A 19956-nucleotide genomic window follows, 5' to 3' on the forward strand; every position below is an offset into this window, starting at 1 on the left:
CTTAGAAGTTGACATGAGACAGATACACCTGGATCCTATTTTCAATCTAACCTAAAGTATTCATCACTAAAGATGTTTGAATAAGGTAGGTATAGAGGCAGCACGATCATTTAGGCTCACTTTGACAATTCAGTCGATTGTGATACCATTTCCCTCTTACCAATGACTGCTGCCCCATTCTATGTTTAGATCAATGACAAAGGACCTCGATAATATAACCGAGTCCAAACACCGTTTGACATCACGCTGAAACACTTAAATAATCTTTGAAGCACTCCCAATTATTACCAGTATTAATCAGTGGATTTTTACGAAATTAAATAAGGGTGATGGGTCTTCAAAGAAAATATATCGAAAAAATATCCTTTCTGAACCAATTGTTACACAATAGCCGGACGGACAGACAGTCTTACATCGATTCAGTTGTTTAGGTTAAGTGGTCCTTTAGGATCAGACTATTCAGTGATACCACTTCTCTCTTACCAATGAGTTCTGCCCATTTCTACCTTTAGCTCAATGGACAAGGGACCTCTTTATTATAGCGTTTCGCAAACATTATCGAAAAAATTCAGTCTGAACTAATTGTTACAACGATTCTGAGCCTAATACAAGCATGCTTCTTATACTATTCAGTGATATCAATTCGCTATTACCCTATTACTCGTATATCTGAGCTTATTATAGCGGTTTACAAATACTATCGACAAATTTCGATCAGAACCAATAGCCGGACGAACTGACAGGACTGCAGATTTTCAGTCGATGTGGTTAAATAATTCATAATTCAGTCTATAGTTTTTGGTAATTTTTATCTATATAAAAAATACATTTTCGACGATTTTTGATTTTAGCACTATGATGGAAACCAAAATTTTTTGCTATTAAGCAAATTCAATCTTCTGAAAATTTTCATACTAGCTAACAATTTGATTAAAAAAACACAACCATATTGTATATATCGTTGTATCGAATTTAATTATTTCTTAAAAAAAGAAAATAAATTATATTCTGGGAATTCGAATATTTTAATACAGCGTTGTTTTTTTTTCAAAATTTTACTGCTAAAGTTCTGCTGCACCAATATTGCCAAAATACGTATATTTGTTGTATCTTTGTACTTAACTTTTCAAAAAATGCCAATAATGTTTTTAGGTTTAATTTATTTTAATTTTGTTACAAATATTTCTAAATTACAATACAATGTTAATAAATGTATACACGTTAAAAAGGGCTTTTAAATTTTATTATTATTATTTTTTTCTACAAAAAAAATAACGAAATACTACAAAAACCCACTTTGCATACATTCTGCACAATATCTTATCTTATAAAAATGACACAAAATACTTAATAGATTTTTACTTACATTCATATATATATATACGAAATCAGACAATAGCCTACTCCTCTTCATTTGCAAAAATATGTAAAATCATTTTTTTCCAAATAAAACCAAATCAATTTAAAATTTGCATGCAGCATGAATTATACAAGATATTTGATTTTTATTCTCTGTGATACATAGAAACCTCTTCCCGTTGGTGAACTTTTATTCCTTAGTATTTACTTAAATTTCTATTTTTAAACTTTATTCAAACTTTCTGTCGTTGATGGTGGTATTGTTAAAGTGAAAATTTCTTTATGGAAAATGCATACTAACAACCTATTCAATGGAGCCATAAAAATTCTATTACGTAGTTTGTTGAATATTTTCATACATACAAACATACACACACATTGGCTCTCTCTGCCATATACCTTAAGAGGGCTCTCTTTTTAGTTGCAGGAAAATGATCATTAGAGGAAAATATGGCAAATAGGCCGAGGTTTAAGGTTCAGATAAGTGTGTACAAGAATGTATCTTCTTTCCTGCTAAAGCGGAGAGAGTATGGACTCCATCGTTGCTAGAGCTTGTTTTAAAGCCATTTATCGGGAAAAATTAATTTCATGGCCTTTTTAGCGGTTCTTAGTTATTTATTATTGCCGATATGCTTTTGCTGCAATTTGGACAAAACTGCTTTTCAATAACCACAAGAGTCAAACGTAGGCTATTTAAAATTTTGAAAAATTCGAAAAATCGTCTATGTCAAATATTAAAAAATTGACTTTTCCATTCTCATTACAATTGCTAGCTCAGATGTACAACGATCTCCTTATAGCTCTTTTTATGAGAAAATTCACAAAATAATTGAAAATCTTGGCCTAAAAAGTCGACTTTTCAATAATTGCGAAAGTCCAAAAATATCTTTTTGAAATTTAAAAAAAAATCGAAATTTATAATTTTCCAAATAAAAAAAAAATTCAACTTGTTTGCTTCTCATTAAAATCTCTAGCTTAAATATATATCCATTGATCTCCTTATTTTATTTTTTATGGACTCGAGTTCAATAAAAAATTTATCGTTATAATATTTTTTGAAGTGAAAACTTCCATCCCAGAGACTTTGACTCCTATACTACGTTTGACGATTTTAAATAAATTCCTCTCACCACCTTAATATATAGTCTATAGTCTATTTAAAGTTGCTATGCAATAAGGACTGCAAGTGGGAGTAAAGCTTTAAGGAGAAGCATCATTGAACAGCAAATGTTTGCTGATATACTGCCATTGCCGTGCAAGGCAAGTGCTTAAAAGACGATTAAGGATTACGAAATTACACTTCACTGGCTTAAATACAAGCTGGGCAAGGGGCCACTATCTCCGGATGGCTATACCAACCGCATCGTTATTCTTTACCATAGAATTTTATTTGAAAAGTCCTATCTATTGCATAGTTTTGGCACGTAATTTAGCATTTTTCATTATTATCATTATTATAGGGAGATGAGGGGGCATAAATGATTTCTAGAAAAAAAAAAAAAAAAAACAACTGCTTGGCATCACGTGTCCATTTGGTATAAATTCTAATGGCCCCAAGATAGTTACTGCTCATACATTTATTTGCAGTGATTTATGATGATGGAGGAGGATAGAGAAAGGAAATATGTTTCAAATTATTTCAAACTGCCAAGTTTTAGAGAAATTATTAAAAATGCCATGAAAAGCTCACCAGAAACTCTCATTCCATAAAATTATTACCTTTAGGTGGTAATTATATCCAACATATATATATATATATATATATATATATATATATATATATATATATATATATATATATATATATATATATATATATATATATATATATATATATATATATATATATATATATATATATATATATATATATATATATATATATATATATATATATATATATATATATATATATATATTGTTTATGTATATGGATTCTGACACTAAGAGGCCATACCTAAAATCAATTTAGATTGCGTTTTCGAGATAAATCCTAAATCCATTTGTATTTGTCAGTTTTATCTTTCCGCCATGATCAATGTGTATGCATGCGTGTCATTGCTGCTTTTGTAGTTCTCTAGTTTTCTAATATAATTAGTAATGAAATGGCGTCAACTATTTATATTCCATGTCCTAATTAGTGTCGGTTTTTAGTCTTGCCACCCACACGCCAACACACATAAGAGCAAATGAGAGCTACCGGATTAGTACAAAAACTCATGTATGTGTATGTAAACACACATGTTCGCATACACACATGTATATGCTATTATTAATTACTAGATTTGTAAAAGCCAAAGCTCCTAAACTGGGGTTTATATTTTGGTGACCTGAACGATTTCGATTGCTTCCTCTTCTAAATGAAATAGAAGTAAATGTCATTTAGCAAATTAATTAAAAATTCATTTGATCCTTAATAGCAATTGAAATGAATGTTTATGTCATTTGATATCAATATTAAATGTAAAATGTAATTTTCAATATATAGTATTAGAGTGGATCACATTAAAGTGTTGCATAGAGATACCGCATAAAAAAATAAAAATAAATAAAAGATGTAAGCTACAAAATTCAACGGAATAAGTATTCCAAGGCTTTAAAAGTTTCGGAATTTTACAAAGGCTGAATGGTTTAATATGGCCTACCCTCGAATTATGTTTCTTGCAAGCAAAATACAACATACAAATTGTGTTAAATTTTAGGTTAATAGCTTCATTATTGAAGTTTGTGGCGGGAATGCAATAGATGGTTGTAGCTACAACTTGTTAGAATTCGCTCTGATAAAGAATATCGTTGTCAGTAGCTGTGGTGCAATGGTTTGATGCCTGCCTTACTAACAACGGCTGAGGTTTTCAATCCCAGTTTCAACCAAAAACCAAAAATTTCTTTAGCGGTGGGTTATCTCCTCTCAGTCATGCTGGTGACATTTCTCTATGTGATTCCACCGCAATGTAAAACGGCGTTCGGACCACGGTTACCACTCGTACCAAAAATAGTCTATCAAAATTTTACCAAAAATCTACCAACTTAAAAAAAAAACAACTTTGTCGAAAAAGTTTGTCAAATTTTACTTCTATCGAAAATTTTGTTAAAATTTTATTTTTATCAAAAATTTTCTCAAAATTTTATTGCTATCCAAAAATTCTCTCAAAATTTTATTTCTATAGAAAATTTTGTCAAAATTTAATTTCCAAAGAAAATTTTGTCAAAATTTAATTTCCAAAGAAAATTTTGTCAAATTTTTACTTCATTATAAAATATTGTCAAATTTTTATTTCTATAGAAAATTTTCTTAAAATTTTTTTTATATCGAAAATGTTGGCAAAATTTTATTTCTGTGGAAAATTTTATTATTATAGAAAATTTTCTCAAAATTTTATTTCTATAAAAAATTTTCTCAAAATTTTATTTCTATCGAAAATTGTTTCAAAATGTTATTTTCATAGAAAAGTTTCTCAAAATGTTATTTCTATGGAAAAATTTCTCAAAATTTTATTTCTATAGAACAATTTCTTAAAATTTTATTTCCATACAAAATTCTCTTAAAATTGTATGTTATAGAAAAATTTCTCTAATTTTTATTTCTATAGAAAATTTTATCCAAAACTTTATTTCCATAGAAAATTTTGTCAAAATTTAAATTCCAAAGAAAATTTTGTCAAATTTTTATTTCTTTATAAAATATTGTCAAATTTTTATTTCTATAGAAAATTTTCTTATAATTTTATTTATATCGAAAATTTTGGCAAAATTTTATTATTATAGAAAATTTTCTCAAAATTTTATTTCTATAAAAAAATTTCTCAACATTTTATTTCTATAAAAAATTTCGTCGGAATGTTATTTCTATAGAAAATTGTGTCAAAATGTTATTTCTATAGAAAATTGTGTCAAAATTTTATTTCTATAGAAAATTTTCTCAAAATGTTATTTCTATAGAAAATGTTCTCAAATGTTTATTTCTATAAAAGTATTTCTTAAAATTTTGTTTATATAGAAAATTTTCTCAAAATTTTATTTCTATAAAAAATTTTGTCAAAATGTTATTTCTATCGGGAGCCACCGTGGTGCAATGGTTAGCATACCCGCCTTGCATACACAAGGTCGTGGGTTCGATTCCTTCTACGACCGAACACCAAAAAGTTTTTCAGCGGTGGATTATCCCACCTCAGTAATGCTGGTGACATTTCTGAGGGTTTCAAAGCTTCTCTAAGTGGTTTCACTGGAATGTGGAACGCCGTTCGGACTCTGCTATAAAAAGGAGGTCCCTTGTCATTGAGCTTAACATGGAATCGGGCAGCACTCAGTGATAAGAGAGAAGTTCACCACTGTGGTATCACAATGGACTGAATAGTCTAAGTGAGTCTGATACATCGGGCTGCAACATAACCTAACCTAACCCTCTATCGAAAATTGTTTCAAAATTTTATTTTCATAGAAAAGTTTCTCAAAATGTTATTTCTATAGAAAAATTTTTTTCTCAAAATTTTATTTCTATAGAACAATTTCTTAAAATTTTATTTCCATAGAAAATTCTCTTAAAATTTTATGTCTATAGAAAAATTTCTCTAATTTTTATTTCTATAGAAAATTTTGTGCAAATTTTATTTCTATAGAACAATTTCTTAAAATTTTATTTCCATAGAAAATTCTCTTAACATTTTATTTCTATAGAAAATATTGTCAAACTTTTTTGAAAAATCTACCAAAATATCAAAAATTCTACCAATCTATCAAACAGTAAAAAATCTACCATTTTTTGGAAGAATTCCACCAACTGTGGCAACCGTGGTTCGGACTCGCTTATAACAAGGAGATCACTTGTAATGAAGCTAAAATAGAGAATCGGTCATTACTTATTGATGTCTTATCACTGGTTCACTAGCTTCACAATGAACTGAACAGTGAGTCTAAGTGAGTGGGTTGCTTTACGATATATACTGTCTCAAAAGGTTATTTCTATAGAAAAATTTTGTTAAAATGTTATTTTCTACAGATAAATTTTTCAACACTTTATTTCTTTAGACAAATTTGTCAAATTTGTTTATCTGTATATAGAAAATAGAAGTAGGAAGATTTTGAAAAATCTACCAAACAGTAAAAAATCTACCATTTTAGGTAGAATTCTACCAACTATGGCAACCGTGATTCGGACTCGCCTATCAAAAGGAGATCCTTTGCAATAACGCTAAAATAGAGAATCGGGCATTACTTATTGATGTCTTGTCACTGGTTCACTACCTTCACAATGAACTGAACAGTGATTCCAAGTGAGTGGGCGGCCACAGCATGAGGGTTGCCTTTTATATATCGTGATTGGAGAAGTCCATCGATATTCTGTTCTGGATTTAATCCATGTCGAGGATTCTACAAAATATATTCTCACCTCGATTAATTTATCATAATACGATTCTTTTTTATATGAAGAACTTCCCTCTAAAATCCTAGTACAATCACCTGGTCTTTGAACTAGCGGAAAAATGTTATCACATTTTGTCAACAATTGAGGTTTGGCTCACCATCCTCTATCTACTAAGTCAGGCTTTACACTCCACATTCCTCTGTAGGTGAGCCAACTCGTGATTGGTACACATTTCTCCGAGAAACTAATTCTTTGGAATGTATTATCTTTAACCCATGGTTTATCAAGGCACCGTAAAATTATTATCGATCAAATTTGATTTTAATATCCTCATAAAAGTCATGTATTCAATGGTATATATCCTAGTTTACAATTTATAAGGAACGCATTTGTCCCTCTAACACATTTCTACTTACATAAGTATAGTCTTCATGGTTCTTCTCTACATGGTATAATAGAAATAAATTTTTGGTGGTTTTCCACAGCAAATGGAACACGTAATGCTTAAAGTGTCACATGGAAATAAATTATATTGAAAAAGTAACACCAGCTGCAAATAAACCATATAAAGTTTTTTTTGTGATCACACGTACCCCAATATCTATAGGATTGCATGTGTGAATGTAATGTGTGTGTGTGTGATATATGTATTTTCCCTAGTATTCTATTCTCATGTACAGGTATGACAACAGATTATCTCTTCAGTTACACACTTAAAATGCACACACACACAGATATATATGTCCCAAGGTATGGTAACACAGCGAATAAAAAAACCCCGAAATTCGCATTAAAACAAAGTTTGCTAGAAGGACAAATAATAGCACATTAGTTCAAAGTTCAAGGACAATAGTATACATGACTCTCTGCTTCTCAGCGATCTTTTTCCGTTAGCTGTAATGACATCTTTACGTTGGAAAATGAAAATATTAAAAATTTATAAATACCTGTTCAATTATAACACACACAGGAAATTATTTTTCAATGATTAAGATATATTGTATACTGCAATACAGATTATTTATTATATAAATGTAATGGTATCTATATTAATGTATCTCTAAGTGTTTTAAAAATATACAATATTCATTTTTTTATAAAAATATAATCTTCAGAAAATTCCATATACTTTCTGGATCCCCATAAATCCCTTTAAACTCCATCTGATTTACTATATGTATATATACGAATTTTTATAAAAATATTTTTTAAGCTTTTTTCTTTTTATTTTAATCGAATATAATGCACAACAACTGAAAAAAAACCATATTTAAAACGTTTTTGTCTTTTTCTTATATTTTTCATTCACAGGGTGCAGCCAGGTTGACAAAAGAGGATATTGAAAAAGTTTTTTCTCTTTATGACAGAGTAAGTCAAAGTTTTTAAAATCGTATTTTAGCTTAATGTTATTCTCCCCAAATGCAATAAAAAACACAAACAATGATTTGTGCTCCCCAGCGGATGTTCAAAGTGAAATAAGTGATTTTTGCGTTGCATACCATATAAGAGGAAAAAAAAGTTCTTAAAAGCTCTTGGCATTTTTTGATTCATATTTGAAAACAACGTTTTTCCAAACATAGTAAATAAGTTTGTCATTCAAAGAAAGTTCGGGAAATTGTTTTACTACTGCTAAAAAAGCAATCAAGTGAGAAAAAGCTAAAATCAGATGAAGTCGAATATGTTATAGAATACCTATCACACTTAGTGAGAGAGATGTTGTACTGGCAACTCGGTTGACCTCAATAGCTATCCCCACAGGAAATTGATCAACCTCAGGACGGATACAGGACAAGTCCTTGGTGTGTACGGACTAGTCCCAGTGCTGGTCAAAATTGTATGGTTGTCGTGACTCACGAAAATTTTCGTGACTCACGCGTGAGTCGAGTCCCGCAGACGAACATAAAATGCTTACGATTTGAATTCATTTATAATTTTAGTGACATCCCAACCCAAACGATTTTAACCATACTCATGCTTTCAGTCAGGTTCTAAACGTAAATCACTCATAAAATTATTCGTGAGTCACGAAGTTTTTCGTGAGTCACGACATTTAAAAGATTTTCGTGCGTGAGTGTGCGTGAATAAGATTTCTCCGTCGTGAGTGTGTGTGAGCGTGAGCAAAATATTACTCACGTACACACCTCTAGTCTCAAAATTGCGCTTTTTTCGTATATTGTTAAATAAGTTTATAAAAAAATCATTTTAGTTCTCACAAGTATGGAAAATATTTATAGTTTATTTAGATTAAAGCCCCTATGTTAAAATACCATAGAGAAATAAATCGAATCGAAATGGGGAAATAGAGTTTGGTGTCGTTTTCAAATGTCCTTCTAAGAGGACATCGGTAGTCAAAGGTTTAAACATTGTATTATTCTAATAATTATATTTCAGTAAATGTATACTGATGATTCTAAAATCAAGAGATTAATAAACTATAAGAAAATTTAGAAATTCCGATAAATTAGAGCATCGCCTCCAGTGTGATAGGTCCGTTAGTGATAATTTGCAACAATTTCCCGTAGCAATATCTTGTGCTAAATTTCATAGTAAGAAGAACCACTAGACCTCTATTTTTTCAACAACAAATATATGGACAGACGGATGGATGATCGCCAACAGCTAAATCGACTCATGATACTGAGTATATTATATAATTTATATGTACATGGCACCCAGTTGATTATTATTATACCACGACTTCTATAGGATTTGAGGAATATTTTTATTTGTTATTTTTTGGTAATCAGTTTGTTTCATAGTGTACTAAATTACCTAAGATATTTCATTCAAAATCAATCATATAAAAATACATCATTCCATAGCAAAAGTTATATAAATATTTCCCCTTTTTCCTTTTTACTGTGCACCGGTGCGTATGAGTACTTTCAACTACAATTACCATGACATTGTAATCATACGCTCCGTTAGACATAACAAGACTTGTCGATTTCATTGAATAGCATTTTTTCCATAAGCTGATTTCAAGAAGAATAAAAACACTTTTTTTCTATTTTTATTAGATATGAAATTGATGAGATTCGATTCGATTCAATTGAATAGAATTTATTTATTTCCGACACTTCTTTGAACGGAAATATATAGGACATTGCCACAAACGAAAATTAAAATATTGTATTCACTTAACGAACGGTAAGGAATATTTTAACTAAAAGAAACAAAAATCGTATAAAAACGACAACTAATGAATATGGATAGGTTCGTATGAGAATAGCTTCACCAAACTCAGAGTAGCTTCACAAAACTCACAAAACTCAGTGCAAAATTTCCGTCCGTCCGGCTGAAAAATCCATGTACTGAAAAGAAATTTTCTAATAGATAGGAAAATTGTAAAGATGGTACTTTAACCAAAATTGTCAAATTTTTCACGCTATTTATAAGACTTTACGACATTAATCCCAATCTAGTACACTCATAAAATAAAGTCTGCAAAAACTGTAGTCGGTTTCTTTTTCTGCACTGAGAGAACAGTTTTCCTTTCTCAGGAACCTAACTGAATATTTTTTTTATCTTGAAAAAAGTTAGTTTGAAAACAAATAAAATAAATTTAAGGCAAACATTACCATTCGAATTTATTTACTCTTTATAAAAAAAGGAAATCAACCAATATAATAATAAATAAAATAAAGTCTGAAAAAAAAAACCTTGATCCGGTTTCCTGTTCCTTACTGTGAGAACAGGCGAAAATTTCTTTTATCTTGAAAAAATTTTGTTAGAGAACAAATAATATAAATTTAATGTAAACATTGTCATTCGAACTTATTTACTTTTTATAAAAAAAAGGAAATTTCCTTAGGCTATAATTTCGATCAGGATATAAGTACTTTTTCTTTGAGTGTAGTGAGCAATAGTTCGTAAAACTTTAACCCAAAGGAATTTTAACAACCAAAATTAGTTTTTAATATATTCCAGCAATCACCAAATAATTTGTTTGCTGTTATGCCTTAATTTGAGAAAATCATATATTGCTTTTATTTTGTAACGATAGCTCCTAGATGACTTTTTTGCCCTATTCCCCTATATCAGACGAAAGCTTTCTTTCATATTTGAAAGGAAAGAAAATTGATTTAGGTTCCTCTATTGCGAAAACCAAATTGATTTGAGTTCGAGCGACTGCATTTTTTCCTGCTTCGACTAAGCTAAGACATGTTTGTGAAAATGGGGCTTTAGAAATATCTAAGAAACTTTGATTTTTAACTAACACTGACTTTCCCTTTATCAGCAGACTTCACCGAGATTTTGGAGGTTTCTTTGCTATGGATATCAAAATACTTCTTCGAATGTAGCATACTTTTTTCCGAACTTTTAAAATGAATATAAAAATATTAAAGAAAATTAGCAGGGAAAATCATATAAACCAAAATCCTTGAAAATTATTCATTAAGAAGTTTTAAATTGAAAAAATTAAAGTAAATTAAATTAAATAAATTAATAAAGTTTTTTTCCATTTAAAAAAAAAAATAAATAAATAAATCCATGCCAAACTAAACAATATAAGCTAGAGATAATGGCAAATAAGGGTCAATAATTAGTTAAAAAGAATTTATGTTATTGCATTACTCTCAAAATGAATTGGTCAACATGATGGCAAGTATTGAGATTTTTTGAGATTTTTTATGCTGTGTGCTACCAAACAACTTCTTCGAATATAGTAGGGGCATACTTTTTTCCGAACTTTAAAAAGTAAATACACACAAAAAAATATTGCAAAAAATTTTCTAATTAAAATTTTAATTGAATTGTAAAAATTTTAATTTCAAAAATTTAATTGGTTCAAAAAAATTTTAATTGAAACAAAAATCAATCACCGAAATTAATAGTATCAATTAAATTTTTATTTGGGTCAATTAATTTTTTAGTTGACTATCATTTCTGCGATCGAAAAAGAAATTTCAATTAAAAACAAGTAAGGAAAGTCTAAAGTCGGGCGGGGCCGACTATATTATACCCTGCACCACTTTGTAGATCAAAATTGTCGATACCATATCACATCCGTCAAATGTGTTGGGGGCTATATATAAAGGTTTGTCCTAAATACATACATTTACATATCACTCGATCTGGACAGAATTTGATAGACTTCTACAAAATCTATAGGCTCAAAATTTAAGTCGGTTAATGCACTAGGGTGGAACACAATGTTAGTAAAAAAATATGGGAAACATTTAAATCTGAAGCAATTTTACGGAAACTTCGCAAAAGTTTATTTATGATTTATCGCTCGATATATATGTATTAGAAGTTTAGGAAAATTAGAGTCATTTTTACAACTTTTCGACTAAGCAGTGGTGATTTTACAAGGAAAATGTTGGTATTTTGACCATTTTTGTCGAAATCAGAAAAACATATATATATGGGAGCAATATCTAACTCTGAACCGATTTCAACCAAATTTGGCATGCATAGTAAGAATTTTAAGTCTACACCCTGTGCAAAATTTCACGTAAATCGGAGTAAAATTTAAGCTTATGTGGCCATATCTGTATAAATCGGGCGAAAGATATATATGTGGGAGCTATATCTAAATCTGAACCGATTTAAACCAAATTTGGCACGCATAGCTACAATGCTAATTCTACTCCTAGTGCAAAATTTCAACCAAATTGGGGTAAAACTCTGGCTTCTGGGACCGTATTAGTCTATATCGGACGAAAGATATATATAGGAACTATATCTAAATCTGAACCGATTTCAATCAAATTTCCCAAACATTCGTAGTATATCAATTCTATTCTTTATGCAAAATTTCACGAAAATCGGTAGTAAATTTTGGCCTCTGTTGTCATATGAGTCTAAATCGGACGAAAGATATATATGGGAGCTATATCTAAATCTGAACCGATTTAGCTGATATTTTGCAAGTTTTTCGAGACTCATAAAATATTCGGATGTACTGAATTTGAAGAACATCGGTTGATAAACATGCCAATTATGACCAGATCGGGGATAAATATATATGGCAGCTATATCTAAATCTGAACCGATTTTTTTCCAAAATCAATAGCGATTGTCTTTGTTCCAAAAAACGACCCCATACCAAATTTGAGGACGATCGGACTTAAACTGCGACCTGTACTTTGCGCACAACAATACATGAACAGACAGACAGACGGACATCGCTAATTCGACTCAGAATTTAATTCTAAGACGATCGGCATACTAAACGATGAGTCTCAGACTTTTCCTTCTTGGCGTTACATACAAATGCACAAACTTATTATACCCTGCACCACAGTAGTGGTGAAGGGTATAATTAATTTCGTAATTGAAGACAAAAATATCTATTTATCTGTGTATTATTATCAGCATATAAAGGGTGATTTGTTAAGAGCTTGATAACTTTTTTAAAAAAAAAAACGCATAAAATTTGCAAAATCTCATCGGTTCTTTATTTGAAACGTTAGATTGGTCCATGACATTTACTTTTTGAAGATAATTTCATTTAAATGTTGACCGCGGCTGCGTCTTAGGTGGTCCATTCGGAAAGTCCAATTTTGGGCAACTTTTTCGAGCATTTCGGCCGGAATAGCCCGAATTTCTTCGGAAATGTTGTCTTCCAAAGCTGGAATAGTTGCTGGCTTATTTCTGTAGACTTTAGACTTGACGTAGCCCCACAAAAAATAGTCTAAAGGCGTCAAATCGCATGATCTTGGTGGCCAACTTACCGGTCCATTTCTTGAGATGAATTGTTCTCCGAAGTTTTCCCTCAAAATGGCCATAGAATCGCGAGCTGTGTGGCATGTAGCGCCATCTTGTTGAAACCACATGTCAACCAAGTTCAGTTCTTCCATTTTTGGCAACAAAAAGTTTGTTAGCATCGAACGATAGCGATCGCCATTCACCGTAACGTTGCGTCCAACAGCATCTTTGAAAAAATACGGTCCAATGATTCCACCAGCGTACAAACCACACCAAACAGTGCATTTTTCGGGATGCATGGGCAGTTCTTGAACGGCTTCTGGTTGCTCTTCACTCCAAATGCGGCAATTTTGCTTATTTACGTAGCCATTCAACCAGAAATGAGCCTCATCGCTGAACAAAATTTGTCGATAAAAAAGCGGATTTTCTGCCAACTTTTCTAGGGCCCATTCACTGAAAATTCGACGTTGTGGCAGATCGTAAGTCTATTCATGATGAAATGTCAAAGCATACTGAGCATCTTTCTCTTTGACACCATGTCTGAAATCCCACGTGATCTGTCAAATACTAATGCATGAAAATCCTAACCTCAAAAGAATCACCCTTTATAACCCTACTATAGTTATATGGTTAGAAAATAATTTCTTTAATTTTAATAACAATAATCTTAATAATTTAAGCTCAGAATTCCACTTTGTATAGCGATCAAAATAAAATCACATACTACGAGTAAGTGATTTTATTCCTATTCGTCTGTCCGTTTCAACCGTCTCTCTGCCCATCTATTGATTGTTAGTAGAATATTGGGGTATATATAAATTTGGTAAAAATTTACTTTTTTGTATCACATAAATAAATCGTTAAATATTCAGATATTTCTCACGAAAGGACATGGGAAATAAATAATTTTTAAAATCTCTCAAATGTACCAAGTTTTGTTTATTTCCTCTTAATCATACGCCACTACCACTACCTAAATATTTCTCTATCCCACAAAAATATAAGCTGAATAAATTCTTAGAATTTAATTATTTGGTTTTTATTGATACATTTTGTTGCCCACAGAGAAAATTGATTCTCTGGAACAATAAAATATTCCCCTAAGTCATTTGATTCTCATTGAGCAATACAAATAAACACATATATAGGGCATAATTATCATGCCAATCATCATTATCATCAGCAGAATCATTAGGGAAATACTATGTATATATATGGAATAAACTGATGATTGGGATTTTTCTTATAAGAAGAAATTGTGTTTCTACAACTCCTTTATTAAGGGATTTAGGAAGATTGCCTCTTAAGGAATTTTGTATATTTATTTGAACATCTATATTCTTGTTAGGATTTGACAAATTCAAATTATATATCTATCGAAAACAGATGCTAATTCCTTTTGACAATCACATTTTTTTCTTTTCTCTTCTCTTTTATTTATTTTGTGGTTCTTGTGCCTTCTGTATTATTGCTCAAAAGGATAATAGCGGTTCGATTGAAAATGAAGAACTTAAAGGATTCCTTAAAGATTTATTGGAGCTGGTGAAAAAGGTAGGTTACCTAAAATAAAATATTGTTTTTTCGGGGTTTGCTTTTTCTATTTCCAATTTTTTGGCCAACATTTTGCAATAAATTTATTCAACCATAAAATAGTTTTTTTGCGATTGTACTATCCAATATATTTATATTTTGTTATTTCTTCTACTTATTAAAGGATGACTATGATGCCCAGGATTTGAAAGCTTTTGAAGAGACCATCTTGCGTGGTGTAGGCTATGACAAGGATGGCAAAATCTCACGTAAAGAATTAACCATGATTTTGTTAACCTTGGCCAAAATGCCACCAGAAGATGAACAGTAAACAGCTATTAACATGTAAAATACAAAAGCCAAAAAAAAAGCAGTGGATGAATAGAGGAAATCTCATGCTGGGATTGTTATGCAAATCACTGCTCAAAATTTAGACAAAAAATTCAATTTGGAATTTAAATAAAAATAATTTTATTTTTGGTGACCACTAAAGTCATTTTGAAAGAAATTAAAAAAAACAACAACAACAACACAACAACAAACAAACATATACTCAAATATTTGAAACATAAAAAAAAATTTTAGGTAAGCCAGATTAAAATAAATATATATGAAAATTAAAAAAATATATTATTCAATTAAGGAATAATAACTAAATAAATATATATCTGTATAATATATATGGCAGCAAATTAAATCGTAAAACCCTACGATATCGTGTAATTATAGCAAATATTTTAAACTTTTGTTTTTAAATTTATATTTAAAAATAATATTTTTTTTTTTATTTTATCGATATTTAAACATTTTGAAAAAAATATATATGTTTTTGTAAGTCCATATATATATATGAATGTATTATGCAAAACAAATAAATTCAGCTGAATTGTGAAGCTATATAAATTTAAAAAAAAAAATAATAATAATTTTGAATATTTATGTGGAATTTGCCATTTTTTTTATTACATAAGGTGATAACATAAAAGTCAAGCAACAAAACAACAAAAAGGAAAATTATAAGAGAAACAACAAAACCATATAAACGAATTAATGAAAAATCAACGATTTTATTATGTTAATTTTTAAGAGAGATTTATATTAGTTTTTGTTTATTAATTTTTTTAGATGATGTTTACAAAAAAGGAAAAAACTAAAAAAATTATAGAAAATTCTTGGAAGCAAAAAAGAAAACACAATAAAACGGGATAAAAAACATTTGAGGATATCTCTAGAGATTCGGTATATGAGATAATATTCCTGGGGAGATTTTTAAATCATAAAAAAGTGGGTACTAAGTTAGCATTTCACGCTAAAAATCAAATGAAATAAATAAAAAGGCAAATAGTTGGGGCTAGTTTTAAGGAAACGTAAAAGAAAAAAAGGAAAAGAAAGAAAGAAAGTTTTCTTGCCCTAAGGATAATAATGGGAAAAACTAACCTTACCTTACATGGCCCTTATTAGAATATTGATGACTAAACCCCCAATTCTGTTACGAAATCTTATATTTATTTGAACTAGATATGCGTGTTAGATTTATTCGTGTTCAATACAGATCAATTCATTGCTTGGTATAAAATATCTATTTAATTTTTATAAAAACTTCCTCGGGTATATTTTTTCCTGAATCTGTAGCTAATGACAAAAAATCTCTGGCCCTTTGGAATATCCTTCTGGGCATATTATTCAATAATATCCCAACTAAATGACCCCTTTTTATCCCCACATAGTTAAGTATATTCTATAAAAAAAATATTAATAGAAATATTGGTATGGAAAATCTTATTAACCAAAATCCTTGAAATTTATTCCTTAGAAATTTTAAATTGAAAATTTTACCTTAGTTTCACAATAAAATGTCTCAAAAATTAAAGCTTTTTTCCATCTCAATAAAAACATAAAACAAAATCCAGGCCAAAATAAACAATATAAGCTAGAGATAATGCCAATTAAAGGTCAATAATTAGTTAAAAAGAAATTATTGTAAAACTCTCAAAATGAATTGGTCAAAATGATGGCAAGTAATGAGAAATTTTAGAATAAAGAAAATATCGCCATTATCGTTTTGTAGGAGGAATAATCTATTTTTTGCCATAGACTTGTAAAATTTGGTCGTTTATTGAATTTGGAATTTCCCCAAGAAAAATTGATTTTCCAAAGAAAATTAATTTAAACCCTTATATGCAAAATGGTATTTAATTATATATATTAATATGAAAGTATTAATTAAGTTATTTTGTTAATATCACTTGCCGTGATCCCCGTATACCATTTTAAATTATTATTTAAATTAATTATACGCAATAGGGACCTTAATAGCAATATTATTATTTTTCATACACCACGGTGGCCATGGTGTTAATCTACATATTAGAGGTCTGCATCGAATAACTTTTCACTACATGTATGCAATTCGCTGTCGAATTAGTACATACACTGTCTTTCTCTTAGAGCGCAAGTAGAGAAGTGAAGAGAACACGTGCTTGTCAAATACCACCAAGTACTTATCCCAAACAATATGTGTTCCGAAAAAAGGAACAATAAAAATGTAAGTACTTGAGAAAAAGTACAACATGGATTCTCTTCTCTTCACTTCGCACAGTAATGTGCGAAGCAAAACTTTCCATTATTATTAATCATAGATATGTATGTATGTCACATATTTCATATATTTATGTATATCACACTCTTACCTTAACGTTTGCCATTCTATATATCAATTCCAAAACATATATTATGAAGAGTAACTGTTTTTTTTTGTATTTCTGAAACTGCACGTGGTACATGGAGTACTCTATGAAGTTTTGTTCTCGCAACATACTCGACGTGATCACTCTGAGTACACTTCAATAAGAGAGAAAGAGGAATATGTGTTTGTTGGTAGTGAAGACATCAGAGTAGCAACAAGAAGTTACTCGTGGATTTTGGTGTTCATTAAAATGTATACCAATTGTTTTGCGACTCTCTCAAATAGATGTACTCATTTAGCAAGTACACGTGTACTCTGCATTTACAAATGGAATTGTGCAAACCTCTACTACATATAGTTCCAATTAATCATACGTTTGTTGGATAGCCATAACCAATTTAATATTAATATTGATCATACGTGACATATTACCATGGGTATTACTTTCACATAGCCAATAATTGGTTGGGTACATAACCCTGAATAAACACAGAAAAAATAATCACGAAGATTTTTCCAATTAAAGTTTTAAAAAATATTCAATTAAAAATTAAATTGATTCAGCAAACTCTTATTTTGAATTTTTCCAATTAATGTCTTAATAGAGTTTTAAAAGATATTCAATTAAAAATTAAATTGATTCAGCAATTTTCTAATTGAAACAAAAATCAAACACAAAAATTATTAGTTTCAATTAATTTTTTTAATTGATACTACCATTTCTGTGCTGGAAGATATTTCAATTAAAAATTTATTGGAGCAATTAATTTTGTAATTAAAGAAAAAAAAATATTTTTTTGTGTGTATGGAAAGATATAAAGTTTCGCTTTGATTATGGTGATCTATAAAGGAATGTCATTTGATTTTCCCAGCCATTATTTTGACCAAATGATTTAGTAATCTAATAAATTTTCATATTTTCTAAATTGAATCAAAGCTTCTTAAATACTAAGAAGCTTGATATGAAAATAAAAACTATTTTAAATAATTATGAGAGAAAGATACCTTATAAATAAAAAAGAAATTAAAATAAATTCAAAAAAAAAAAAATTGAAAGCCATAAATATGAAGAAATTCGAAATAAACAATAACAGCAAAAACAATAAAACTACATAAGAATATATACCAAAGAAAAATGTTGAAATCTGAAATAAATTTTATAAATGTTATGCTATAAACAAAAAACAATAAAAAAACAAATTCAAAATGAGACAAATTTTAAAAATCAATAAATACCAGTGAAACAAAAATTTAAATAAATAAAATATATGCCGCAGAAAATTTATATTTACATATACATATATATAATTGATGTTAAGTATGTGAGTAACAAATTTAAATAACATTTCTAAGAAAATCCAAATATATTTATATATGCAAATAAACAAATATTCAATTTCTTCAAAATAATATATAAAAATATTTGAGTTTTCTTTACTTTGATCTATTTTAAATCTAAGACCCTATTGAACCCCAACTTTAGCTAAATTAACTATGAGGTGCTATCCCCCCCCCCGCCCCCCCTTTTTTAAACTAATACCTATATTATATTTTATTGAACCATAATTTAAATTTATGCTATTAACAAAATTATTACCTAAAAGTAAAACTTGATGTTACAAACGAAAAAAAAACTCTTTATATCATATCAAAGCTTTCCTAAACCGAAGAAAAAAATTATGCGAACAAAAATTACCTAGAAACCAAATCTTTCAATAGAACAAAATTTCCAAAGATAAAAATTTTCTTCATTAATAATGCTGAAATACTGAAATATAAAAAAGTGTATAATTATAAGATATCAAACAAAAACAAAAAAAAAATACCAAATGGAACAAAAATCGGAAAAATAAACAAAAAATGAAATAAAAACCAAATAAGAAGGCAAAACCTTTTTGATTTATTATTAAAAGGATGTTTAGGTGAACAAAAAACACACATCAAAGATCTGAAAGCAAGGTTGACAAAACAACACTTGGCGTTTTGAAAATGAACAGGAAACGGAAATAACCCAAGCAGTTGATTGCTCTTCAGGTCTTTTGTTGTTATGATTGAATTGATGGTAGGTAGACTGGCTGGTTATTTTGTCGTTAATTTTCTATTAATATTTCATAACAACATTGCTTGGCCTTTTTCCAGTGAAAGAAATCCGCCCCCTATTCATCTCTTTGCTTCAAATGGACCCTTTGACTAGCAAGCAAAAAAAGCCACTCTTGATGTACTACATATCCTTTTTCTATTTATGTAACCTACAAATTTCATTTGCTATTTTTTTCCATTATGGTCTTTTGAATATATGGGGTCTTTTTAGTTGTATATGAGTATTGAATGCAAAAAAATACCAAACAACCAATTGGTAATG

The 19956-nt window shown here is 29.3% G+C and overlaps 1 protein-coding gene across 3 annotated transcripts in view; it reads left to right on the plus strand.

Moving 5' to 3' along the window:
- The window catches only part of Cbp53E (Calbindin 53E), an 83456-nt gene extending 63972 nt beyond the window's left edge, over nt 1-19484 (plus strand). For all 3 annotated transcript variants that reach the window (XM_075310084.1, XM_075310087.1, XM_075310085.1), the window contains 3 exons: nt 8033-8089; nt 14858-14929; nt 15093-19484. In XM_075310084.1, coding sequence (XP_075166199.1) covers nt 8033-8089; nt 14858-14929; nt 15093-15239 — 276 coding nt within the window. In that variant the 3' untranslated portion in view covers nt 15240-19484. The remainder of the gene's footprint in view (nt 1-8032; nt 8090-14857; nt 14930-15092) is intronic.
- Nucleotides 19485-19956: the final 472 nt, after the last annotated feature.

The sequence above is a fragment of the Haematobia irritans genome, chromosome 5, assembly GCF_050003625.1.
Source record: "Haematobia irritans isolate KBUSLIRL chromosome 5, ASM5000362v1, whole genome shotgun sequence".
In the NCBI taxonomy this organism is placed as follows: domain Eukaryota; kingdom Metazoa; phylum Arthropoda; class Insecta; order Diptera; family Muscidae; genus Haematobia; species Haematobia irritans.